The sequence below is a fragment of the Sorex araneus genome, chromosome 1 (assembly GCF_027595985.1).
Source record: "Sorex araneus isolate mSorAra2 chromosome 1, mSorAra2.pri, whole genome shotgun sequence".
Classification (NCBI taxonomy): domain Eukaryota; kingdom Metazoa; phylum Chordata; class Mammalia; order Eulipotyphla; family Soricidae; genus Sorex; species Sorex araneus.
The window spans coordinates 185,020,519-185,048,504 of record NC_073302.1 but is presented as its reverse complement, the minus strand read 5'-3'; the positions used below and the strand labels follow the sequence as shown (position 1 = coordinate 185,048,504).

Below are 27,986 nucleotides of genomic sequence, written 5' to 3'. Positions count from 1 at the left end.
CCCCATCCCCCTTCCCGAGCCTCATAGTATGTTGTACGCCATGCCGCGTTTCTCCCTGAAAATGGGAAACAACCTGGAAAGAGGGATATTTCCTCTTCTCGGCCGGCGTGGGGCTTTTGCTTAGTTCACAGTCCAAGAGGTGGCTGCTACATTAATAACCTTCAATATTTCAACAAAAACTTACTGTGATTATTTGGAGTTTCCCCCCCAAGTCAGACCTGTTCAAAAGGAACCGTTTCACATTGCTGACAATTATAGATGTTAAGTCTATTAAGGGTAAGGTTTTGGATTTCTATATAAAGTCCAGGGAAAATTCTGCCAGAAATTGCATAGCCCAGCTCACAGTCCCAGTGCATTGCTGTAAGAAGTCTCTGGAATCAAAGTCTTTAGGCGCAGAGGGTCTGCTTCACTCTCAGAGCTCCGAATTTATCTGGGCCAAGGGCGTGCCGGTTATACCCCCTTCCCATGAGTCCCTAGGAGCCCCAAGTGTAAAAATCGAATACCTCTGGGTTAGGATTCTTAGAAGATGGCACCTGCCATGTGGGTGCCACCACTGCTGCCGTTTTCCGTGCAGGAAGACAGGGTGGGGAGGAAAAATCCACCCCCGGGCAGCACAGAGTTGCAGCCCAATTCGCAGTCCCAGTGCATTGCTATTAGAAGCTGCGCTGGATGCCCGAATGTGTTAGGTCTCTGGAATCAAAGTCTTTAGGCGCAGAGGGTCCGGAAGCTCCAGTTTTAAAAAAATGAAGTGTGTGTGTTTCCTAGGGAATTTGAAAACCACCTTTATACTGAGTAGTGCCTAGGAGATTCTCAGACTAGAATTTTATTATTCAGGTAGTACCAGAATAATCAATCCTGAAGCTAACTTGGTTTTATTAAGAATCGGGACTTAGTCAAAGTGCCTCTACCCAGAGGAGATACAAGATTAAACTTGGCTCTGCAGTTCTCGCAACTGGGCTTGCTTCTCATCTGGCTCCTGTGCAGTTCATCTCTTTATTCTTGGAAAGCTTCAGATATACTGAAAGCCCCATTTTTAGGTAAGAATTCAGTCAGCATGGGGCTGGAGCGATAGCACAACGGGCAGGGCATTTGCCTTGCACGTGGCCGACCTGGGTTCTGTTCCCAGAGTCCCATATGGTCCCCTGAGCACTGCCAGGAATGATTTCTGAGTGCATGAGCCAGGAGTAACCCCTGTGCATCGCCAGGTGCAACCCAAAAAGAAAAAAAAGAATTCACTCAGCATTATTGACCTAACAAGGTAGACAGTGTACACCACTGATGTTTCGCTGCTCGGGAGACTGACTATGTTAGATCTACATAGACAGCTCACTCTACCCTCCTACTGGATTCTCAAAGGAATTTTGACTCTGTGAGTATTTTCTTGAATTTTTAGCAGACCCCAGTATTTTTTAATGCTTGATTTGGTATCATCATCTCAGCACGTGTCTCATCTATTTGATGTTTTAAATTTAGAACAAAGAATTATTGGGACCCAGGAGACATTACAGCAGTTAGGGCATTTGTCCTCTGCATGGCTGACCCAGCTTTTATCTCTGGCACCCTGTTTGGTCTCCCAGACTCTGCCAGGAGTGATTCCTGAGTTCAGAGCCAGGAGTAACCCAAGTATCTCCAGGTGTGACCCCCAAGCCAAAAGTATATAAATAAATAACAAAAAATAAGTAAAGATCAAGTCAGCGTTGTTTTAATATCTATAGACATTTATTATTGAAAAATTATGAATACATACTACTATATCCTTTATTCACCTTGGATTGTTCGAGACAGGGAGAAAATTGGGAAGGTGGCCTTTAAAGTATGTTCCAAATGGGATAATATTATGGTGAAAGATTGTTTTACTTTAATATATACATGTTGACTTTCAATGATACACACCAAGAACTTATATGATATGGTAATGCAGTATTATTCAATTAAGCAACTAAAATACATTGTGTTTATAACACTGAGTGGATGGAAATGTAATATCTCATTGAGAATGATTTGTTTTACATATTTTCTAAAGTAAGGTTTTATTATTTTTTTAACTTTTATTGAATCACTGTGAAATAGTTACAAGCTTCATGTTTGGGTTTTATTATTAAAGATATTACTGCTTTGCTCTTCCTAAAACTTGACAATGGTTCCAGGCATGCTTCTTCAATTCCTCCATAAGGAAAAGATACATTATCCAAAACTGGATGGTAAAATAGATAATGGTATGTCATGTCCTTTTATCTGGCTTTCTTAAGAGAGCAGGGAGAATGGAAATCCACAATAGGATGTCTTTCCAAAGGATTTTTCCATTTAGTGGATATAGTTTAGAATAATACATCGGTTCCCTCAGGGTTGATGGTTAACCTCTCCTTTTACTGAAGCAGGAAGTAACCTGGACAAGATGAGCTCATGAAACGAAGAGGGATCTCTCTAGAGGGAAAGCTTAGGAGACACCAGCAGACTCCAGGAGTCCTAAGACGTAATTGGTTATTATCATGCATTATCCCACATACTTTACTACTTAGCTATGAATCCAAGCAGGAATTGCAAGCTATTATTAGAAAAGCAAGGTAAATCATTTGGAATGGATAACCTCATATCCCATGCATTCACCTTCCATTAAGGGAAATGAACTTCCTGCCTAAGTGGATGTCCTTAAGTACTGTCTTGTACATATCCACTCCCGTTTAGTTCCATCCAAGCTCCAGGATAATTTCTATCTATCATCTATCTACCTATCTATCTATCTATCTATCTATCTATCTATCTATCTATCTATCTATCTATCTATCTATCTATCTAGTCTATCTGTCTATCTGTCTATCAATCAATCTATCTGTCTCTCCCTCACACATGCACACATATGCATTTACTTAATATTAACACTAGTTATATATTCAGGTTCCCTATCAGTGAGCTGAATTGCCTTGACCAACGCTCTGCCGCTTCATTTTCCCTGTCTATAAAGTACAAGAGTTGAATGCCATTATCCTCAAGGGCCCTTTCAATTCTGAAATTCTGTGAGTCTCTATTTTTGATAAACTACCTTGCTGTGGTTATATATCTGTACCTAGGAGAAGAGCAATTTCTCCAAGAAAGTCCGCTGAGATCCTTGCGGTGAAGTCATCCCATTTTTAGCTTGCTCGAGATTAGATTCTGATTGCTATTCTCAGGTCTCATCCAGTATTTGAAAATACTCATTGACTTCATTATCAGAGCTTGTTTGAGAAGTCTTACCAGTCACTTGTGCCACAGGGCTGTGTTTTTAAGTATGGTTGGATTTTGTTGTCTTACACTGCTTTTTTTAATGGTTATTTTACCTTTTGTTGATTCTTCACCAATATAAAAGCTTTTATAACATCAAAATGGAATATGAAAGAATATAATGAAGTGTCTCTGCCAGTGTAATCTGATATTTATTTAGTGAATACAGTCCCATTTCCATGTCTTGAAGCCGATGAAGTTAAAAATTTGTCTTACTAAAAGAGAGTAGAAGTCATGAAACATGCCCTTGGAATGTCTTGGGTTTAATATTCTGTAAATATAAAACATTAATAGCTAGTAATCAAGGGCTCACCATAGTCCCCTAGAGAGACCTTATATACCAATCCAGTGGCTGGGATAATTATATACTTTGGAATAAGAAAGCTGAAATCAGATTAACGAAGCTACCTGCAAAGAGTTTTTGCATGATGATACTTACACAAGATAAATATCTATTTCTACAATGTTACCCTGTTAAATTAAATTTTTCTAGGCCATAGCTCAGAAAGAAGATTTTTGTAGTGGGTCTGGTAAAGGGGGGCATTATTACTGAAAATCATTGAAGGACTCTGAAACAATGGACTATTGAAGCCATTCCCCTCTGCTCTGGTGGTTCCTAATCCAAGAATTTTATTTTAGCCATCCATGATGTTTACCCAATAACTGCATGATTAAAACTCACAGACTATATCCACCTTTATATCCCAAAAATGTTATATGTGGTAATACATGATATTAATATCATGTATTATAAATATAAATCAAGCAGCTACTTCACTTCTTATTCAACTTTCATTTGGGCAGTTTTAATCCTATAAATACAAGTCATTTTAGTTGTTTTCATCATTAGTATTCTCATAGTTTTTGTAGATTATAAGATTTTACTTCTCTGGTCTTGCACTCTGTTAACTTTTGCATCTATTTTCTCTTCTCTTTCCCCTCTTCATTCAAGCTTATCACAGACTGATCTTTCTAATCTACTTTTCCAACTAGCTTTATGTTTTTGATATTCTGACTTCTTTTCTCATCCAACCTTTAAATATCTGTTATTTGTCAGTTATCTCTTTTTTCTATTATCTTTTTGTTTTTTTGTGGCAAATTATTAGCAGAAGGACAAATGTTCCTTTATATTAGTAAAACTTGTGGGGCTGGAGCAATAGTACAGCGGGTAGGGCGTTGGCCTTGCACACGGCCGACCTGGGTTCGATTCCCAGTATCCCATATGGTCCTTTGAGCACTTCCAGGGGTGATTCCTGAGTGCAGAACCAGGAGTGACCCCTGTACATTGCCAGCTGTGACACGTAAAGCAAAAAAAAAATTAATAAAAACTTGTATTGTCCATTTTTTTGATAATGCCTAACAAAGACAGATTTCACACAGAGCCAAGGGAGCTGAAGTGAATTAATTCTTAGGAGGTTTTACATCATGTGATGCCAAGCACTGTGTACCTTAAAAGAGCAGCCGAAGTCACAGCATACTGCACATTATCACAAAATATGCAAAGTTTTGTTTAGAAAGTTTAGAAATTAGAAAGTTTCTGAGTTCACCAGAAGTAAGATCAACAGAGAGGTTATGGAAATAATTTATCACTGTGGCAGGGTCAGGTTGAAGTTGGAAGTTACGATCTTCACATCCAACACAAGGCTGACATATGTTTATCTTTGAGGCTGTTGTCAGAATAGTTGTGAACCCAGGAATCTCCTAGACCCCTCCTTTTTTGAGGCAGTTTAAGAGACTTTTCACTGTGTACATATGCAAGCAGTTGACTTCTTTAGGTCGAACCACAGGAAGTGGAATTGAATATCACAATCATTTGCAATAATAACATTTAGCATGGAAATAATAAATATATAAACTATGGAATCTCATTCTCAAATAGAGCTTAGTAGGCTTTTCCTTTTTATGTTGCAATAACTTATAAAATATTGCTCAACTGAAATTGTTCAAATGAGCCGATGGATTGGTGGGAGCATGGCAGCATGGATGGTCTTGGACACTGTGGTGGAAGTGAGATGAAGCAACTGTGAACATCAAGAATAACCGTAAATGTTAGGGTCGCTTGAAGCCAAAGGTATCTTCAAAGCTGACACGCCACTGGCCAAGCAAGTGAAAACAGAGATAAATAAATGGGACTATCTCAAACTAAGAAGCTTCTGCACCTCAAGAGAAACAGTGACCAAAGTACAAAGACAATCTACAGAATGGGAAAGGATATTTACGCAGTACCCATCCAATAAAGGGTTGATAACAAGGATATACAATGCACTGGTTGAACTCCACAAGAAGAAAACTGCCAACCCGATCAAAAAATGGGGTGATGAAATGAACAGAAACTTTCCTAAAGAAGAAATCCGAATGGCTCAGAGGCACATGAGAAAATGTTCCACATCACTAATCATCAGGGAAATGCAGATCAAAACAACCATGAGATATCATCTCACACCACAGAGACTGGCCCACATCCCAAAAAACAAAAGCAACCAGTGTTTGCGTGGATGCTGGGAGAAAGGGACTCTTCTTCACTGCTGGTGGGAATGCCAACTGGTTCAGCCCTTTTGGAAAACAATATGGACGATTCTCAAAAAATTAGAAATTGAGCTTCCATTTGACCCAGCAATACCACTCCTGGGAATATATCCCGGAGAGGCAAAACGGTATAGTAGAGATGGCATATGTATTTCTATGTTCATTGCAGCACTGTTTACAATAGCCAGAATCTGGAAAAAACCAGAGTGCCCCCAAACAGATGACTGGTTAAAGAAACTCTGGTACATCTACACAATGGAATACTATGTAGCCGTCAGAAAACATGAAGTCATGAAATTTGCATATAAATGGATCAACATGGAAAGTATCTTGTTGAGTGAAATGAGTCAGAAAGAAAGAGACAGGCATAGAAAGATTGCACTCATATGTGGAATATAATGTAACTGAGAAGTACAAGTTGGCAACGATGCAAATTCTGTCAGATATCTCTCTGGACTTAGTTACTAAAATACTAAAATACAGAAACCCAAAACCGAGAGGCCGCTAAGTGTGGTCACTCGACCTCATACCTCTTCATCCTCAGCAATGGAAAACAAATTATCTAATGCTACCTTTTCAGCAGGTCTGACTTTAGGGGAGAGACTCTCCAAACAATAATAGTGAGTTTTGTTGAAATATTGAATGCAATCAAAGTGAAAGTAAAGTGAAATTTATTAGTTACACAGGCGGGGGGGGGGCTAAGGGTGGGGGGGCTAGGGGCGTGGGGGGTTAGGGGTGTGGGGGTGCGGGGTGGAGCTATACTGGGATTCTTGGTGGTGGAATATGTGCACTGGTGAAGGGATGGATATTCGAGCATTGTATAACTGAGATTTAAACCTGAAAACTTTGTAACTTTCCACATGGTGACTCAATAAAAAATTTAAAAAAAAAGAATAACCGTAAATGGGGCTGGAGCGATAGCACAGCAGGTAGGGCATTTACTTTGCACAAGACCAACCTGGGTTTGATTCCCACCATCCCATATAGTCCCCCGAGCATCACCAGGAGTAATTCCTGAGTGCATGAGCCAGGAGTAATCCCTGTGCATCACCAGGTGGGACCCAAAAAGTAAAAAACAATAAATAAATAAATAAATAAATAAATAAATAAATAAACAAATAAATAACCATAAATGAGCCAGGAAGATAGCACAGTGGGTAGGGCAGTTGCCTTGCATGTGGCTTCCCAGAGTTCAATCGCTGGGCTGGCATATTACATGGTCCCTCAAGAACCACCAGAAATAATTCCTGAGCACAGGTCCAGGAGTTACCCCTGAGCATTGCTGGGTGTGACCCAAAAGAACCCCCCTGAAAAATCAAAAAAGAAAGATGACCATAGTCATAGTCAACATTATTGTAAACCCATAATAGCTTTACAATAATTTTAATGTGTATGTATTCATTGCTAAATAGCAGAATTTCTTGAAGTCAGAATAGAACTTCAATTTTATGATGACAATACAAAGTCTTGCCATATCTAAGCATAATTTCTTCATGATCTCACACACAGAAATGATACATATGAAAAGCTACTTTTGCTAATTTGTTAAAACATTCCTTCAGCCATTACTCAGTGATTCTAATTATTTTCTTGCCTTTCTTAAAATGAACAACCCACAGCGGTACTGGATTTGGTGCCGGAGGAGTTCACTCCTGCCAGCGTCTGATGCTCTGCCAATAAGATGTACATTGTGCAAGTCAGAACTTCACGTTTCTAAGCTCTTTTTGTCCCAAATAATATCTATGTCAGAATCTTGTATATTTTTATGTAGAATGTGTTGATTATCTCAGTCAAAACTTACCAACTTCAGTTTCTGTTGAGTGATGTCCTTGCTTTGCTTATAGAATATGACATCTAGCCAATAAAGAGATGGGATCAAAAATCTTGGAGTATGTAAATCTTGTGCTGAAATATTGAAGGCTACCAAAGTGGTAGCCATCTCTATAGACTGAACTAAGCCATATCCCCACGCCGGCTGAGAAGAAATATCCTTCTTTCTCAGGAAGAAATGCGGCATGGCGTTAACCATAGTATGATGTCCATTTAGCTGACACAGACCTGGTGGCGTGGGAATGGGATACAAGGGAATAAATTATTATGTACTTGGAACAGCGGGACGCTGGTGGAATCTCGAGCCGGGGCCAATACCAGCGTATTACTTTTGGTTCCAGAAACTGCTTGCAGACATTCTACCAGAGCCAGAGCCCCACGCCGGCTGATGACAGGAAATAACCATCTTTTTTGGTTTGTTTTCCCTTTGTCAGGCAGCGTGGTGATTACTAAACAGGCGTGATCTCAGTGGCGCGGGACGAGGGGGAAAAAAAGAAAAGTTTTGTAACAAACAGCGGGACTTAATATCTCTACATTCTCAGCAATGGAGAGCCATCAAATGCTTCCTTGACAGTGGGACTGTCTTCTCTTTTTTGGGGGAAACCCTAGCAACAATAGTGAGTTATGTGTTGAAACATGGACTGTAACCAAGATAAAGCGTAAACGAAGTGAAACTTATCACTTACAAGGGCGGGGACTGGGGGGGCGGGAGGGGGCGGGAGGTATAATGGGGTGGTTGGTGATGGAATATGGGCACGGGTGAAGGGAAGGGTGTTTGAATATTGTATAACTGACATAATCCTGAGAACTATGTAACCCTCCACATGGTGATTCAATAAAATTTAAATTAAAAAAATCTTGGAGTATGTATTTGCATAGAGTGACTGTGTTTATGTTGAGATAACAATGAGGACAGTAACAATTATTATTTGGTACACACTTTGATGGCAGTGATAATAAAATGCCTTCAGATTAAAATATATTACTTATTTGAGTAAAACCAGATCTAATTTAGACAGTTCAAATGACATTAGTAGGGTCATGCTTTGTTGCATTATCCACGGTGGTAGTTGATACATGATACAGTTAGTTGCATTTCTTCTACTCTTAATTTGGTGGCACATTTCAGCTTCAATGTTAAACTTCTTAAAATATTTCCTAGATGTTTTAGTTTCTTCATTAGTTTCTCCAGCCAAATTGCTTATATACATCTGTGTATGTAAGACCAGCTGCACTAACCACCAAGCTTTCAGCGTCACCACACTACATGGACAGAGTGACCTCTTCTGTCCATTCCCCCCAACTTCTCCCTCCCTCTTTCCCTAACATTAATAAGATAGAAAGAAAAAGAGTGTTCTCATTGTACATTTAGCCTTTTGGTTGATGTATGTTGTATGAGGAAAGAACTTTCTACTGTTCTTGTTAGCTCATAAGGAAAGAGATGCGGGTCTTTGGCGATTACAATGAAGTGAACAATGCACATCTGCCTGCTCTTATGATATTCTGCTGAGTTCAGAGTGACATGGTGCTTTATATGTTGGATAACTTTATCCCCCCTCTATATCTTCTAATCAATTTTCCTATTTCTTCACCTTCATTAAAGTTTAAGTCTTACAGAAGATATAGTCGAAATACATTTTTAGTGAGTAGACCATTCCCTCAGTAAATATTAATTGAATGATTCACTTTTCTCAAAATAATCTTGTAATACTGATAAGATACTCTTTTATATAAGTGATGAGTGTTTCTGAAATCACCTAGGTTAATTGAACTTATTGTATGTTATAGTATGAATGAGTGATATACTTTTCACCATTCATTTTTCATCAGTGCAGATATTTATATAATATGATCAAAGTCTTTGGTGAATTACTTTGAAAATGTCACAGGATAGATATGTCTCTCCTATAGTATATTTAATAAACCTACTTCTCAAAAAAGCAAAGGTGTCCTTTTTTTTCTCCTTTTTTTTTTGTTTTGTTTTGCTTTTCGATCACACCCAGCAGTGCTCAGGAGTCCTCCTGGCTCTGCTCTCAGGAGTCACTCCTGGTGGGACTCAGGGAAACTGACCTGATCCTAGGGATTGAAAGACTGAGCCACATGCAAGGCAAGCTCCCCACATACTTTACTATCACTCTGGTCTCTCAACCGTATCTTTTAAGTAAAAATAATACTTGGTTTTTCTTTTTTATATTTATAAACATAAGGAAAATTTACATAGTCTGTGATTATCATTTTACTATTATTTTCTCTTAATACTTTTAAAACCATTTGAAATTATGAAAAAAGTAATCATTGAAATTAATCTGCAAATAGTACTTCATTGAAATTGATTTAGAAGGTTGGGTGAGGATCCCTTCCTAGATGACAAATAGGGAAAAAAATACACTTTTTAAGTATAAAATATTTATCATTGAATTTATTTCTGTATCTTTATTAAGTTCAAACTTCATACAACTCAGAAAAGGTTACTTTGTCCCTTATTAACAAAGTCTTAACTGCAATTTGTACTTTTAAAACATTTCTCTACGATAATCATAATATATACTTTGTTGTTCAAGTTACCTATTAATATGTACTTCTGTGGAAAAACTCTCCTTTTCTCATGAAATGTGCAACTGAAGAGATCTTTCTTTTAAAGAAATATTCCATCTATTCTTTAACACACTTCACTCCATTTCTAGTCTAAATCTGTTATCTTCCATATGATCCTATGCAATGTTTATTTACATCAAAATTGACTCTCAGAATTGAGCTATAAAATTTTATAATTACCACAATAAAATGTAGAGGGTATTTAACATACTCAGAAATAGAAGGAATGAGTAAATCTGAGTTACTAGTCATGATCTCTGATGAGAAATGTACAGATTCAGCAGAGGTGAGAATGGGAAATTTAACGTTTACCTCATTTGTACATAGGGAAATCTGAGTTACTAGTCATGATCTCTGATGAGAAATGTACAGATTCAGCAGAGGTGAGAATGGGAAATTTAACGTTTACCTCATTTGTACATAGGGAAAACAAAGAGAGAAGGGAAAGAAAGTGGTGAGATGTCTCTGTTTATCCTTGGCAATAGTAGTCCTTCAGATTTTCTGACTTGCATCTATGTGTGTGGGAAGGCAGGTAACGGGTAGGTTGAGCATTCGAGGGGATCCTGTAGATTGTTCCAAGTGGATGCTTTGTTCTTGCGGTTGTGATGAGCCATCAGGTAAACCTAGGGTCATGAAACTATTCTAGAGACAGTGAAGCGTCATAAAAACAAAATGCTTTCATAGAGTCATAATCACTTTAAATAAATTGTTTGGGATATTTTTCTACTTTCCTATTGAAGTGTGTGTTTTGTCTGTATTTTTAGACCATCACAAGGACTGTTCCGGTGTGTCCTTGCATCTCACACGCCTACCGTAAGTCCTTTCATACATCCTGCCTGGGTCGGAACTTGAAGGCCTTTGAGAACTCAAAAGTGGAAAAGCCACTGAATTATTTACCTATTGCTGTAGGGAAAATTACCCTGAACTTTGTGGCTTTCAGCAGATCGTTTGGGCCTTTAAATCGGGGGTCTGGGTAGAGCTCAGCTGGATTCTGAGACTGGTGGTTATCACAACAAAGGCTGCAGGCAGTCGGAGGCCTTGGCCAGGAGTTCACTCTTGTGCAGGATTGACTGGGAAGGAGCCATTTCTACAGACAACCATGTGGCTAAGGGCAGAATTCTCTTCCTGGTTGGCTTGTGGACGGGGGCCACCTCTGCTTTGCCCTGTGGGCTATTACCAGGGCACTTTGCAGTATGGCAGCTGGTTCCCATCAACACCAGCAGACAAAAGGGAGGGCAAGTAAGATTAAAACTGAAGTCTCCTAAACCCCATCTCAGGAGTTGCAAACCATCACTTTTTTTGCCTTATCCTATTTGCTGGAAGTAAATGACCATGTCCAATCCAACTCAGAGGAGGAGAATCAGTTAGACAAGGGCACAGGTGTCAAAGCTAGATCAGCAGAGTTTTCAGAGAAACAACCGATGCATTACTAGTTTTTGTTAAGTCTACTGTACAGAGCAGCTAATTGAGAAACAGCTATGTACCCATAGATTAGTTCATCTCTCGGTATCTCCCTCTCCATCAGTCTACTCGGTGATAGAGGGAAGAGGGAAATTAGTGTAGAATTGGCTCCGTTGATGCAGGCTGGCAGGTCTTTGATCCGCAGGTCAGTCTGGCAGACTAATTCCGGCAGGCGCATTGCAGTTCTAAGTTGCAGTCAGTTGGAGGCAGATTTCCTTCTTCATCAAAAACTTACCTCATGTGAATGGTGATCTGCTTCCCTCAGTCATCAAAATGTCGATGTCAGTTCAATCTAGAAAGACTATCAGAGCACTTTCTGCTCTAGTTTGACCAGAGAGCCGAGCAGCTGTAGTCTACCTAAGTTGGCACATCTGATTAACCAGCCCACAGTGTATAGACAGTGACCAGGCTAACGAACAAGTGTGCAGCCATTTTCCCGATGACTTATTTTGAAGAAAAAGTTATATACTCTACCTCTTGTTCCATGTTTTGTTTAAGCTTTCAAACAAGTCACCACATCTAAGGCAGAGTACTGATTTATGGTTTCTCCAGAATAATAATTTGGATGTTTTACATAGATGAGATAAATATTACTGATTACTGTTTTCTGCAGACAGCCATTAATTGCTGGGATGTACCTTATGATGTCTGTTGACACTGTAATACCACCAGGAGAGAAAGGTAAGAAATCCTTTAAGGTATTTACCAAAACTTCCTTTTTTAAAACTTTTTAATTGAATCACCGTGATATATATTTACCAAGTTGTTCATGATTGAGTTTTAGTCATATAATATTCTAACATCCATCCCTTCACCAGTGCACATTTCCCACCACCAACATGTATTATATACTTATAGATGCATATGGTATATATATATACAACAAACATATACGTTTGTGTGTGTGTAGTTTGTTGTTTGGGGGCCTATAGCCAAAGATGCTCAGGAGTTACTCCTGGCTCTGCACTCAGGAAATACTCTTGGAGGGCTTGAGGGACCATATAGATGCCAGGGATTGAACCTAGGTCAGCTGCATGCGCAGCCAGCGCCCTATCCACTATACTATCTCTCTAGCCCCTGGAGTATCATTAATAAACTTTTTTAAAAAATTTTATTTTATCACCATGTGGAAAGTTACAAAGTTCTCAGGTTATATCTCAGTTATACCATATTCAAACACCATCCCTTCACCAGTGCCCATATTCCACCACCAAAATCCCCGGTATACCCCCCGCCCCCCACCCCAACTGTATAACTGATGAATTTCACTTCATTTTCTCTTCACCTTGATTACGTTCCATATGTCAACACAAAACTCACTATTGTTGTGGGAGTTATACCACCAAACAAGATAACCCTATTAAGGAAGCATTTGATAATTAGTTTTCCATTAAAAGACTGTATGTTTTCAGGTTTTAGAAAAGGTTGTGCGGCCACGTTAGCGGCCGCGCAGCTCGGATGTGTCCCAGTCCCGAATCCCGGAGCCTTGTTAGTTGCTGCTCAATGTCGCCAGGGCTCCATCTGGAGAAGGTGTTGTGGCTGCACCTCCTCCTTCCGGCTTCCCGGTGTTGTTGGCCCCAATTCGGGTCCGGAGCATTTTCCAGGCCACGTTACTCACCAGAATGCCTGGCCGCTTCTCTGTTGATTGTGGCAAGATGGCGCCGAGGGTGGGTCGAGGGACATTAATAAACTTTTAAAATGGCGTTATTTTTGGTTCTCTGAAAAACAAATCAATGCTTTATTATCCTTGCATTTAAAATAGATTACACTGCCAAGCTATTGGTTTATTATTTTCATTTATTTCTTGAGATGCTAAGTATTGAGGTTCGTGGTTAGGTTTTGAGTTAGAGAAATTTAAAAAATCAATCACTAATATTATTCAAATTTTTCATTCTTTAGAGGCCAAATATAAATGACATAAAATATTGTGGCATAAACTATAACCGAAAGTTTAGGTTCCAAGTTAAGAGGCAAGAAAACTTAGTACCTACTCAGTCTTTGAACCCTGCTGTATATAACTTACTCCACACCAACGGTAACACAGAGGGTACAGCACTTCCCTGGCATGCCTCAACCCAAGGTTCATTCTCGGGTTCCCAGAGCCTAGCCAGGAGTGATCTCTGAGCGCAGAGGAGTAAGCCCTGTGCACCTTCAGTGCAGCCCCCAAAAAGACAAAGAAATAATGGGGTTAGTAATAGCTGTTCTCCTAAACTTTAAAAAAGTTACTGAACTGGGAGCTACAGAGATCACTCGGTGAGCTGACTTTTTTGCTTTGCCCGCATGCAAGAGGCCCAATTTTGATTTACCCGCTCCCCCCACTCCCACCCAGCACTTACCCAGGTGTTACCCAGAAGCCCAGCCCACCCCCACCCAGGGTGCCCCCACCCACCTCCCAAAAATACGGGAATAGATATGATATTGTTTATAAATGTATCTGATCTGGAGCAAAGGCTGTATTCAGTATTGCTCGTTTGTTTTTATAAGTTAATGACCAGTATGTCACTTGCTTTCATTTATTTATAAAAGACTTACCGAATGACTGCTGTGTTTTACACTGTAAGGAAGGGAAGTGTATGCAATATTCCAGGACTACAGAAACTACTCATGGAGTGAAGTTAGATGTTTGCTATCCATTTTCAAAAAGCCTTTTCTTCTAAAAATCAAAACTATGTCATAAGCACTTTCAGCTGCATGCATTTTACCATACAGGTACCAAAGAAAGGCATTCTTGACAGTGTTGGGGTATTTTGACTAAGCCCTCATGTGTTTATAAATGAAATGAAGAAATGAGAAGGCACACAGTTTTTAGGTTTCCTTGGTGAAGTGGCTGGCACCTAAAAGTACTACCATCTGTGGGTATGTGAGCCTGTGTGCATGCTCATTTCACAAGAGAACCCTCGGGCCTCACAACTTCGGAATTGCACACACATACAGTTAGGCAAGAATCTTGTTCTTCTCAAGCTTACCAGTGACTTTTCTTTCTTCTCTTATAAACAGTGGTGAACTCTGACATTTCCTGCCATTACAACAAGTATCCAATGCATGTCTTTGCCTACCGAGTTCATACTCACCGTTTAGGTAAGGACCTTAAACTACAATGTTCAGTTGTAAATATTTAAAGCATGCTAGCTGATGCCATAATGGTAAAATATCAACTAATTTTGACCTGAAAATGACTTTAATGGAGAGGACTTTGCACAAGAAGTTGAAATCTTATGTTGTTTCAGCATACTATTATCCATTCATTGACCCAACATTTGGGGTTCTGAAAAATATTCAGATTTTATTTTGAACTAGAAACTCAAATAATGCCTCTAATTTTGAATACCTTATCATTCAACTATGTGATTATAATTTGTTTTCTTTATAGGTAAGGTGGTCAGTGGCTATAGAGTTAGAAATGGACAGTGGACACTGATTGGACGCCAGAGCCCCCAGCTGCCACAGGTATGGAGAACTTAATTTTAAAAGGTAAAATGTATTAATAGGCTGATTCTAATTTTAATAACCCTTACATATTTTGAAAAAGTCTAAAAGTTTCTGAATTGACATATGCTAATTTGTGTGTGGCCTACTTTTGTAAAATTTTGGATTGATTGTTTCTTTTTAATACCCTGAATATTTCTAATCACATTAGGAATGTGTGTGTCTGTCTCTACTCTGTGTATGTACGTGTATGGTGTGTCATTATTCTCTTTATACAGCCTCAAGCTTTCTAAACAAAGTAAGGTATCATTAGGGTGTATGTGTGTGTGTGTGTGTGTACATAAGTACACATGTACCTTTATCCTCTTTACATAGTTTGTCCAGAGGATTTTCCCCGTCATTTTGATGATGCACCCCACTTGTCTTATTGCAGGCTTTCTATCCTGCAGAGCACCCAGTAGATGTTAATTTTGGGGACATACTGGCAGCAAGATGTGTCTTCACGGGTGAAGGAAGGACAGAAGTCACACATATTGGGTATGATTCCACAAATTCCACTATTAAGATTTTATTGGGACAGTTAAAGTTGACAGTTTTCTTTGTAAGTAAACTGCATTTTTCCTCTATCATGAACAATTGTGATAAATTATAGTGTTTTATCACTTGAGATGGATTTGAATAAGCTGCAAGCCAGGTGCTTATTTCTTCGTTCTCTCTTTGTTCTTTATTGATTACTTCAGTGTCATAGCTCACACCACATAATTGCCATAATAATGGATGGTATTTTTTCTCATTCATCTTTATAAAAAAAGAGAGTGAATATGCATACTTTCCTCAAGTGTTCCTTTGTCCTGTATTAAATTTTAGGCTGATATTTGCATTTGCGGTGTCCCAAATAACTATAACATGATTTTTTCCAGTTAAAATTTATATGTGTTTTGGGTTTTCCAGTACTTAAATCTACCAAATGAGAAGAATAATATGCAATACACGCAAAAGAGAATGTAGACTTTTAAATAATGTTCAGAAAATTTTCAGATGCTTTGAAATGTGTACATTATAGTTTGAAGCACAATTTTTAAAGCATCGTAAACACTTGAGAAAAATTGGTTTGCCAGCATACAAAATGAAAGAGGAAGTTGCCAGTTGTATTTTTGTTAGAAAAGAACCAGAGACGAGACTGTCTTTAAAACCGTATGTGCATTCATGACACAGTAAGCAATTAGTGATAACAAAGATAATAAACTCAGTTTAAGAGGATGAATTTTTTTTTGGTTTTGTTTCTGGGCCACACCTGGTTGTGTTCAGGGCTTACTCTTGGCTTTGTGCTCAGGGATCACTACTAGCAAAGATCAGGGCACCATATGGGGTATTGGGGATTAAGGCCAGGCCCGCCCCATCTAGAACAAGCACTCAACCTGTTACCTGTTGTACTATATCTCCATCCCCAAAGATGGGTCTCATAATGACAATTCTAGTGTTGGCTGTCAGGGAAAGGTAAAAGTGTTGATGCAGATCGGGGCGGGGGGGAAACAGGCAGAAAAGGTGGCAGAAAGGTGTTTATGTTTGTAACCATCAATTTTAAGGCTAAATATAGAATTAACTGAAAAAATATATCAATATGTATTATAATGTTAAGTAGAGAATTCCAGCAGCTTTGATTTTGGATTCATTGGGTAAATTTGAGGAAGAGTCTTGACCAAAGCAATAAAATTAGAGTCACAGGAAATGACACAGAAGGGATCTACAAAGTACAACACAATTCAATGTGAAGAAGAGTCTGATCATTCATTTCTTAATAATCTTTAAATACATAGAGTGATAGGATTGATATTGTACTGATCAGTTATCTCCATTTCATGTTTGAGTAGTACCCTGAAATTTTACATAAATGCCTCCAGTTCCTTGTCAACTTTTGAAATGGGTGAACTGAGTAGTTTAAAGACCCTACAACCTATAGTATACATAAGTTTACAAGTTCAAGTGTGGATTAGGTAGGATTGTTTTCCGTAGAGGTCTCTTTGCAATTGGGAGAACTTGTAACTTGGACCATATCCTGCCCTTTGTGTATCCTGGGAGGCAATAGGTACCAAAATAATTAATGGCTGGGTGAGCAAAAAGAGGGGGCCACGCTCATCCCCAGAGGCCTCCTGCAGTTCACGCCGCCAGAAGGATTCTAATTTTTTTTTGAATGTGTATTTTGCTTTAAAATAATATTCTAAAATGACCCTTTTAATCTCTGTTGGGAAATCCCACACGGGTTATGGAAATGCCATTTGCAATAGGAACAAAATAGAAGTTAAAAGGAAATCAAGTTCTTGGATGAGTTTACCTTCTGAATATTTAATTTCTACTTAAGAAGTAACTTTTTCCCCAGTGAAATGATATGCTAAGAAGATAACTTGGTGTAAATTTAAATATGAACACAAATCCTCATGATGATGCAAGCATTCTTATAGCACCTAACAGGCTTTTCAGTTTTAGAATGATAATAGCAATATATCTCTATTCTAGAATAAAGGATCATTTTCAGAGGTACTGTATAGTCACAGTTGAGACTGCAACTAGTGAAAACCAGAACAAAACCCTCACATCTGCTGAATTAAAGAATATTTTACTACTCTTCCTCTCCCTCTTCTCCCAGCCTGCTACTCTCCCCTACCCTCAAACACACATCATACTGGGAATAGGCTCAGTCATGGGGCTGATTTGGACAAAAGCTCCACTTCTCCAAATCTTACGGGGCCATAAGACATCTTGTGCACAGGAAGAACTAGTTGCTTCGCACTTTTAACCATGCTATAGGCAGACCAGGTTTTATAGGAAAATTGTGTTAACAGTGACCCACTGGGAAGATTTCTGGTTAAGCAATTTCAGAGAATTCTAGAGAGAAGCTTTTGCTTAGGCCATACAAGGAAAGTTAAATACTAAAATAGCACTTCAAAAAATAGAGACTTATTTTTCCTTACCAGATTTTCATTTCAAAGAGCAACTTTTGGGGCCAGGAATGTGGTTCAAGAGAACCCTGGCCTTGCAATGCATGAGATCTGTATTTTATTCCCAGCATCACTTAAAAGCATATGTTTAGCCATTATTGGGGGCCAGAGAGATAATGCAGTAGTAGATCACTTGTCTTTCACAAGGCTAACTCAGGTTTGATCCCCAGCATCCCATATGGTCTCTGCCAGTAGTAATTTATGAGCAAAGAGCAAGGAGTGAACCTTGCAAAACCTTACAATTGTCAAGTATGGTTCCAAAACATATATATATGTATATAATATATATATGTATACATATATACACACAGATAGATATGTATATATCACCATTTCAGGATGAATCGATTTAAGATAAATCATTTTAATAAAAATACCTAGGAGATAATATTTTAACCCAGATATATTTATTTTAAAATAGTAAAATGAATAATGTATCCAGCAAATTTGCACCAATTATGCTGGTATTATAGTGCTGATGAATTGATGAAGAAGCAATATTTCGTGCTTGACTACCCTATATATTGTGCATTTATCATGACAGTTTTTCTAAATTGGTTTTCAATGTTTAGTCAAGATTAAGCCAAAAGGAATTTAATTGAGTCAGTCAATTAAGCTAATGAAGTTAGATAATTTCTGTATAAGTTTACATGCTAAAGTTTAAAATTAATTCTTGAGGAGTTAGCTAATGTTTACCTTGGTAAATTTTGCTGGCTGGTATTTTTTTTCCAGTAAACCAGTTAATTTCATATGCATATGAGAATGTGGAATGAATGTGCAGAGGAATCTTCATAGCATTCCAACCGTGTGTGGCAGAGCTAAGACAGGTGATCAGTGCTGCTATGCCAGGGGTGCTGGGAGAACCCAGGCCAACACCGCCGTGCCTGGGGACCCCTGGTCCAGACATGCATGCTCTGTGTAAGGTGGTGAACTGGGAGCCTCCTGCCTGCTGGCATGTATGTGCCCAGCCCCAGACGCTGTGCCAAGGTCTCCCCAGTGCAAAAGTCAGACGTCCCTCTCTCTCTCTCCCCCACCCGCCTCTCTCTCTCTTTCTCTTCCATTTAGGCACCATGAGTCACAAATCTGCTACACTACTAATAACACAGGTTGAGGCACTTGTGATGGTTACTTCAAACCCAATACCAGGATCAGATCATCCCCTTGCCCTTTGTTTCCTCCTCCTCCTCCCTCTCCTCTCCCCCGCTCTCCTCCTCTTCTTCTCCACCTCCTTCTTCTTATCCTTCTCCTACATCTTCACAAAAGTAAAACAGAATATACAAGCTGTTATACTGACAAAAGAATTATTTGAGCCCTAAGTTGTCTAGGAGGTGATATTTTGTCAGATTAAAGCTAAGAATGACCAGATCTGCAAGTTCCCTAAGAAGGAAAGGAGTGAAGTATGGGTCCTCTTTTCCTTCAGCAATCTTTGTCATAGCAATAGTCCGTATGTGATTCCATTCACTGAGTTTTGTACTCATACATCAATACACCAAATCGACAGTATTGGTGAGTGATTAAAGCTGTTTCACAAAATGTCTCGTATTTAGAGCTAAACATGGGCCTGATGTCCCTAAGCAGTGGAAATATGGGAGGATTTCTCTCTAGCTTAGTAGTGAGTTCCATTAATCATAAAAGGATTAAATGATTTCCCTTCATGAGTCAGAGGATTTGAGTGTTTTGTTTTCCCACTCTGCGCAGGTCTGATTCCAGGTTTCCCAATCTTTTCTTTCATCTTTTTAATGATATGCATACATTTCCTCATTTTGTTTTCTGATTTTTGTTTGGGGTTTTGGGCCATGTCCCACGTTGCTTAAGGGGATACCCCTGAGGCAGTGCTGAGAGATCACGTCTGGTGGTGTGGGGGTCATGGGTGCCTGGCATCAGAACTGGGCATGTGAAGCATGTCTGCAGCCATTGAGCTCTCTCTGACCCCATCTTTCCTCATTTGAACAAGGGGAAGGGAGAATTAAATGGTAAGATGTTCTGGCTTATTACTATGGTGAATTTCATTCCCTTTATAACACCTAATATTCTGATCTACTCCAAAGCTGTTAAAATATGATTCTTAGGAATGGCATTTTGAGACATGAAGATTTTTTTGGGGATTTCACTTTATTATTTGCTTATGTATCATTGGAAAAGGCAATTACACTGACTGGTATCAGCTTCAGTGGGTGAGAAACCAAATGATTATGAAGCACAAACACAACTTCCCCTGGCAAGTGCTCATTCGTGCCATCTCTCGGGAGCCTTACATTTTCAGAGCTTAGAGAAACTGCATCTCTGTTTGTAAGAGATGTTGATTTTTTTCTTCCCTTGCTGATGTCACTACTGTTGCTATGGAGAGCAAGGGAGTGCTGCATGACTGTTGGAAAAATCAACACTGAAGTATTTCTGTAAAGCAAACAGTCCATTTCAGAGCTTGCTTTTATTCATATATGCCAAACGTACACGCTCCTTTGCCCAAAATACTTTGGTATCTAAAATTTGGTGAATGGTTACCTAAGTAAGAAGAAAAGAGGATGCCATGTATTCTAACCCATGTGCATTGAGTAATTTGAAAATGTGTGTTCTAAACTATTAGGGATCAATTTACATTATTTGGAGGAGTTTTTTTTTTCTTGGAAAAGATCATCTTGTTTTTTACAATAAGCCACTTAGTTAGACTGTGCAGCCCCACTGGGGTCCGAGCCCTTGAAAGATACTGATTTCATTTGATGTCCTGGGGCATTCATCTCAGCCTGCTGTGGAGCCAGCTTACCAAGTCAGATAGCAGAGATGCCCTGGGAGAATCCAGATCAGCACATTGTTCTGGCTTTATAAGACTCTACTGATGAAGAGCAGTAACACAAACAGCCCGTGCTTTCAGGACTAAGTGGGGAGAAAAGTAATTTTTAGACTTATAAATAATATATTAATTTTACTAAAGTGCTCAAAATCTTATTGCTATCAATCAAACAATCAAGACTTTCTGTGAGAAAAGTACTTTCTAAGGCACCATTTAGCCACATATATGGGTTTCAATAAATGGGTGATGGACAAAAGTAAACAAGGATTGAGAAGAGGGAAAATTGAACCTTGCTTCTGCTTAAATACCATTTCCCTTTGCAGTGCTTGTTGCTATCCGTGGAGTAACTGTGACCTCTGCTATTAGTGGAAATGAACCAATGACAATGTGCTGTTCGTGTTGAAAACTGTGGTGGGTTTTAATGAAAGCTGTAAAATAAAGGTACATTCCCACCTTCCAGTTGCTGGCAGATTTACTGGTTGCATTTTTCTTGCGTTAAGAATGAGTTGTATGTGAATGATTTGTTGTGTCTGCTTCTTATTTTATTTATTTATCTTTTTGCCTACAGTGGCACATCTAGTGATGAAATGTGCAACTTATATATTATGTATTACATGGAAGCCAAGCATGCTGTTTCTTTCATGACCTGTACACAGAACACGGCTCCAGATATGTTCAGAACCATACCACCAGAGGCCAATATTCCAATTCCTATCAGGTCTGATATGGTTATGATGCATGGACATCACAAAGGTAAATTTCATTTTTAAGTAATAAAGATTTTGGACTTTCTATTTTGCTCCATGTCACATGCCTAGATGAGTAATATTTGTTTTAAATGGAAAATTCCACAACCTGTTTTATTGAATGCAGTATGCTGACTCTTTACTGAGTTTTGTTAAATTCAGTTAAAATGGTGAGACCAGAGAGGTAGTACTGTAGGTATGGGTCTTGTCTTGTACACTGGACCCAGGTTTAATCCCTGGCACTGCCTATAGTCCCTCATGCCCTGCCAGAAGTGACCCCTTGAGCACAGCTGGGTATGGGTGCCTCCCCCCAGAAACAATAAATAAATAAGCAAATAAATTAAATGCCATGCAACTCCTTATTTTTTCCTAGTGAAAATTTTATAAAAGAAATTAACATAGCAATCAAGTTCATTTGTTTAGAACCTAGTATGTTTATGGAATGTGCCTTTGAATCATAAATTGGAAAACAAAATATCTTAAAATATTCATAAAATAATGCTAAACTCAAAAACAAATATGAGTTATTAGTACATTATAAAATTCTGTGTATGTTTGCATGATCTACTTAAGTTATAAGTTTAGTTATTGGTACTTATGCTGAAGTATTTTTTAGCAATGGAGTATTTCTACCATATTGTATATTTTTTGCATTCAAAGTTAGAAATTCTTTTATTGTCTCTGACTTTAAGTGTCAACTTATTATCTTCCATACTGAGTTATCAGTTTAATTATTCGTGGCAAGTGAGATCAAAACTATAAAAGCGTTTGGGGCCGGAGCGATAGCACAGCGGGTAGGGTGTTTGCCTTGCACGCGGCCGACCTGGGTTCGATCCCTGGCATCCCGTATGGTCCCCCAAGCACTGCCAGGAGTAATTCCTGAGTGCAAAGCCAGGAGTAACCCCTGAGCATCGCTGGGTGTGACAAAAAAAGCAAAAAAAAAAAAAACTATAAAAGCGTGCTAGCTTTTCATACAGTTATGAGGAGGGGATAGATTCATTAATTCATCGATGGGCAGTTTCCTGCTCCAAGGCGTCAGGACCCGCTTCAGCCCTATGCTTTTCCATCGAGCCAGTCTGGGTTAGAGGGCTACGTTTGTGCTGAAGTTTCTGTTGCTGATGTGCAGAGCGACCACACACCCGGCGTGCCTGTGACCCTCCAGCACTGACCCCTGTCTTCTTTGATCCCATCAATATTTTTCCAACCCCCCTGGCATTAAATAGGATTAGGGGGTGGGGATGGTGCCCACTTCGGGGTCCTCGGGAGCTGTTCTGGCTCTGCTCAGAAGAGGCCCTTGGTGGAGCTCGGGCTGGATCAGGATCATGGCCAGAGCAGCTGCCGGCAAAGCACCTGCCCGGCCCCCGGAGTGGCTCTCCGCTCCCTCCGATGTGTACATGCTTAACGGGGTGCAGCAGGGAAAGGGGAAAGTTCTTTTTTTTTAATTTTTTTTAAAATTGTTTAGGTATTGTGCTTTAGAATACTACTAGTGTCAGGGTTTCATTCATAGAACTTTCTGGCATCTCGCCCTCCACCAGAGTGTCCCGGTGTCCGCCCACCCCCATCCTCACCCCTTATGCCTCCCTGACCCCTTAAGCTTCCTGCGAACACCAGGTCTCAGTCACTGCTGCCTGTGGGCGTTTGTTATTCCCGGACTCCTGTGCACCCCACCAAGGAGAGAGGCGTCTGTGCCTCCCGCTCCCAACCTCTCCCTCAGCACAGCACTCTCCAAGCCCTTCCGCTCAGCAGCAGATCACAGGGTTTCACTTTTCTTTATGGCTGAGTAGTATTTCACTGTAGATATTTACCATAGTTTTTTTATTAGCTTGTCTTTTCTTGAATGATTGGGTTATTGAGGGAAACTACTTAATACTGTTGTTTTTGGTTTTGGGGGGTTTTTTGGTTTTTCTTTTTTACTTTGTGGGTCACACCCGGCGATGCACAGGAGTTACTCCTGACTCATGCACTCAGGAATTACTCCTGTTGGTGCTCGGGGGACCATATGGGATGCTGAAAATTGAACCTGAGTCGGATGCGTGCAAGGCAAATGCCCTTCTCACTGTGCTATTGGGGCTCCAGGCCCAATACTGTTATTTTTATGATAAGAATCCTGAATAGTATTTATGGGTTGCTGGAATATTTTCAGTAAAGAAAATTTAAAGAATGTAATATAGATTTTAATATATTTAAATAATGGAATAAAGACTTTAAATTTATATTCCAAACCTTGATCCTTTCCAGAAACAGAAAAGAAAGACAAGACTTCTTTACTCCAGCAACCGAAACGAGAGGAAGAAGTATTAGAGCAGGGTATGTATGCCAACTTCTGTGACTAAGCTTATGAAAATATGTATCATTCAAACTGATAATTAATTTTTTAATTATTCTAACTTGTCAGGTCTTTCATTTCCAGTCCCAAACCTTACTGTGCATTGCTCATTTTATATAATGAATAATTCATAAGAAAATGGTCATCATTGCACTTTAGTTTTGAAAGTATAATTTATTAGTGTAATTCAGTCTCATTAAATTTTTCTATTTATTTAAAATAGTGATTTTTATATACACTGAAAAGAAGTTCAAACATAATTATCAGCAATAATCACTGGTTGCTTTTGAAATCTAATGACCTTTACTATTCAAATCTTGGGCATTTGCTTGGTGTGTTCACTAACTATATTTAAGGTTCAGGAAAAAGAAAGCAAGAATGAAATCTGTATATTGCCTCTCTTTAATCATGCTTCTCTGCCTTCGATAAGGTAGGAGGAATTAATTGTTTTAATGCATATATAGTTTTATGTTAAGTTGCCATTTTAGCAGGTAGCTTAAGAAAGTGTCCTTTCTCTGTTCTATTTATTTAAAGTAGTAATACTTGGTGTCTGTTGTCCCATACAGCATGAAATGTATGGAAAATACATAGGACTTTTGCTGTTAGCAACATATAGAAGCTTCTGGGTCATTGGGTATTATGTAAGAAACTCTTGGATGTCTTCAAAGTGTATTCTGTTAGGTCTAGGTCAGAGATAATACTCTTGAACTAATAGTATTTAAACTAAAGAAATGGGCCTCTTAAAGGAAAAGGTGTGTAATAATGTGGTATAGGGGATATTGTAATATAATTTTTTTAATTATTTATGTTATATTCCATAACATTTGATTCTAACATTGAATCATTTTTAAAAAAATAAATCACCTTGAGATACACAGTTTCAAACTTGCTCATGATTGGGTTTTAGTCATACAATGTTCTAACACCTATCCCTTCACCAATGCACATTTCCTACCACCAGTGTTCCCAGTTTTCCTCCTGCTGACTCTTTCCAACCTGCTTCAATGGCAGAAACCTCTCTCCGTCTCTCTCTCTGTCTCTCTATTTCTATCTCTGTCTCTGTCAGTCTCTCTTTTTCCATCTCTCTGTCTCTCTTTTTCTCTCCTTTTAGGCATCATGGTTTGAAATGCAGGTACTAAAATGTCATCATGTATATCACTTTGCCCTCTCTTAGCAGAGTTTTTGTCCAAAATGATCATTTCCAACTATCATTGTCATAGTGGCCTCTTCTCTGTCCTCACTGCACCCCCAGGACCACTTTGCAAGCTTCCTACAATGGCCCTGCACTCCTGGCCCTCCACTTCCACTGTCCTTGGCTATCAGTCTCATACTGTTCTTCTATATCCTGCAAAAAACATTGAATTCTTTAAAAGTGCCCTTGAAAATCTTTGGTCCAAAGTAAATTTTATCATTATTTGGAGTTAGAGAAAGTTAGAGAAATAATTTTATCATTATTTGGAGTTAGAGAAATCATATATATCTCTAACTAAAATATATATGATTATTTTATATACTGCATGGTTCATACTAAACTATTGAGTATGATTTTTAAGTAGCTAGATTTATCCATTCTCTCTATAGATTTCACAAAGTCAGTAGTGACAGCTGAAATATATACAGTAGTAGTCACAGTTTTTATTAGATTTTACTGAAATCTTAATCCTAATTAAAATGAATAATTTTGACATTGCATACTATTTCACTGATATCATTTAAACTATCCTCTGAAATCATTTACATTATCCTAAAACACATTTCCAAACCCCAACATCATGTGACATGGAATGGGTGCAGCCACCATAGATTAGATGCTCTGTATTGAGGGGGTAAGTTTCTGTGGGGATTGGCTGACTGTAGAGGGTTTTGTCTTGTTTTGATGTCTCAAACAAGACATTGAAGCCCCTGAAAAATGAGAAAATCAGGAGTATTTAGTTTTTTTTTTTAAACTAACTTATTTTATTGAATCACCATGTGGAAAGTTCCAAAGCTTTCAGGCTTATGTCTCAGTTATACAATGCTCAAAGACCCGCCCCTTCACCAGTGCATATATTCCACCACCAAAAACCCCAGTATGCCTCCCACCCCCCACCCCCACCCTCACCTGCGTAGCTGATAAATTTCACTTCACTTTCTCTTTACTTTGATTACATTCCATATTTCAACACAAAACTCACTATTGTTGAAGTTTCCCCCAGAAAACAGCCCTGCTAACAAGGAAGCATTTGATGATTAGTTTTCCATTGCTGAGAATGAAGAGATATGAAGTTGCGTGGCCGCAATAGCGGCCACGCGGTTTGGGAGTTCTGTATTTTAGTATTTTAGTAACTAAGTCCAGGGAGATTTATGTTAGAAATTGCATCATTTCCCTTCCTGGAGCAGCATGGGGCTATGGCTTAGTTCACAGTCTAGAGACATTTCTGGGAGCAACTGCTGGAACCAAAAGTAGTCTAGCTGGCCTCCAGATCGTGGTCGATCAACATTAGAGCTACTGCAAATGTGTGGCCACCCGGGTCGCATCTCGCCAGAGAGCGCACCGGTATCGCCCCCGTCCCAAGATCGAGCCCGAGTCCTGCTGTTGCAAGTTCATACCTCTTTTTTTTTCTTCCCGAGCCACCAAGTTCGTACCTCCTTAATGGTCCTTATAAAATGGCGGATGCCACACCGTTTCCCCAAAAAGGGAAAAAAGGGAGGAGTATTTAGTTTTAATTTTAGTTCCTAAGATTAGTTGAGGAATCTTAAATATTAGGATATTTCAGTTTATTTGAGGATTTAGAAATATCTTGAGATGCCATGTATACCCACAAGCCCAAAACTTTCAAACATCTTCATATTTTGTCATAAATTTACTCTTTATCTTTGATTATATATTGAGAGAGAAAAGTATGTAGATATATAGAATATCAAGGGTTTAAAAATACTCAAATCCTTTTGATTCCAGAGAAAGCTATAATAGATAAGAAATTATTTTTCTGGTAGTTATGTTATCTGTAGATAACATAACTTGATTAAAATTATGCTATACTTATAATTAAAGTACAAATAATTACAATTCCATAAAGTGTTGGATTTTTGAGAAGAAAAAAGGGCATTATTGTATTATTATGACCCTATTTTTATACTGCAGAATATGAGCTTGGTGCTAACCTGTTGAAACTAGCAGGTCGATGATAATGTCACTTCCTGATTATATAAACATGAATACTACAGCAAATGTCATTTCAATGACCAATGTGACCTACATATTATTCTACTGTTCTTAGGAAACCAACAACCTAGAATTGAAAGAGAAATATGCCAAGTGCGTATTTGTGCACAGTCTATTTGATTCACTAATGAGATTAATCTGTCTCCTTGCAAATACACAGGATAAATCTGCTCATTACCAGGAGAATTTCCCATTCTTCTCTGAGATATGTGTTTGCACAAATGTCTGTTTGCATTCATTTCCTGGGGAGTTGAATTGACCAAGGGACTCACAGGAAGGCTCTGTGATTATTTAAGTGAAGTATACCATATATTTTGATTTCTACAGGAAGCCCTCAAACTTATTATTTTCACTTATTTTCAAAGCAAGCCTAAATCTGTTTAACACAGGTTAATTTTAATACTCTTCTTTTAAGAGAAATATGAAGATGTCGTTTTTTGGAAGACTAATCACTGAACTTCCTGGCTATTAATTTCTGCCAGGATATTAGTCTTGATTGAAGATTAACTAGAGTTGGGCCAGTTTGAATTTTATGAACCTGTCTGGTGTGATCATGCACTTAGTCACAAATACACTGACCTGTATCTTTATGTCTGCTCCTTCTAGAACAGAAATTGGTATAAAACATTTCAGGGTTTGTATCAACACGTCATTACAAAGACATCGGATGAGTCTCATTGATGACAGCTTTATCTGTCGGGTTGTCTTGGCTCATGAAAAAAGGGAAGCACTTTAATGAGCCTTTAATTAAGTCTGCAGAGATATTTGTGGCAGGGGGGTCACATCCAGCAGTGCTCAGAAGCCACTATCAGCCATGTCCAGGGAACAG

General features: G+C 38.8%; 1 protein-coding gene across 12 annotated transcripts in view; it reads left to right on the top strand.

The window, feature by feature from the left end:
• PAM (peptidylglycine alpha-amidating monooxygenase) overlaps window positions 1–27,986 on the top strand; it is a 297,725-nt gene that overhangs the window by 205,667 nt on the left and 64,072 nt on the right. For all 12 annotated transcript variants that reach the window (XM_055143816.1, XM_055143866.1, XM_055143857.1 and 9 more), the window contains 7 exons: window positions 10,974–11,022; window positions 12,284–12,351; window positions 14,668–14,748; window positions 15,041–15,117; window positions 15,530–15,633; window positions 21,449–21,633; window positions 23,865–23,933. In XM_055143816.1, coding sequence (XP_054999791.1) covers window positions 10,974–11,022; window positions 12,284–12,351; window positions 14,668–14,748; window positions 15,041–15,117; window positions 15,530–15,633; window positions 21,449–21,633; window positions 23,865–23,933 — 633 coding nt within the window. The remainder of the gene's footprint in view (window positions 1–10,973; window positions 11,023–12,283; window positions 12,352–14,667; window positions 14,749–15,040; window positions 15,118–15,529; window positions 15,634–21,448; window positions 21,634–23,864; window positions 23,934–27,986) is intronic.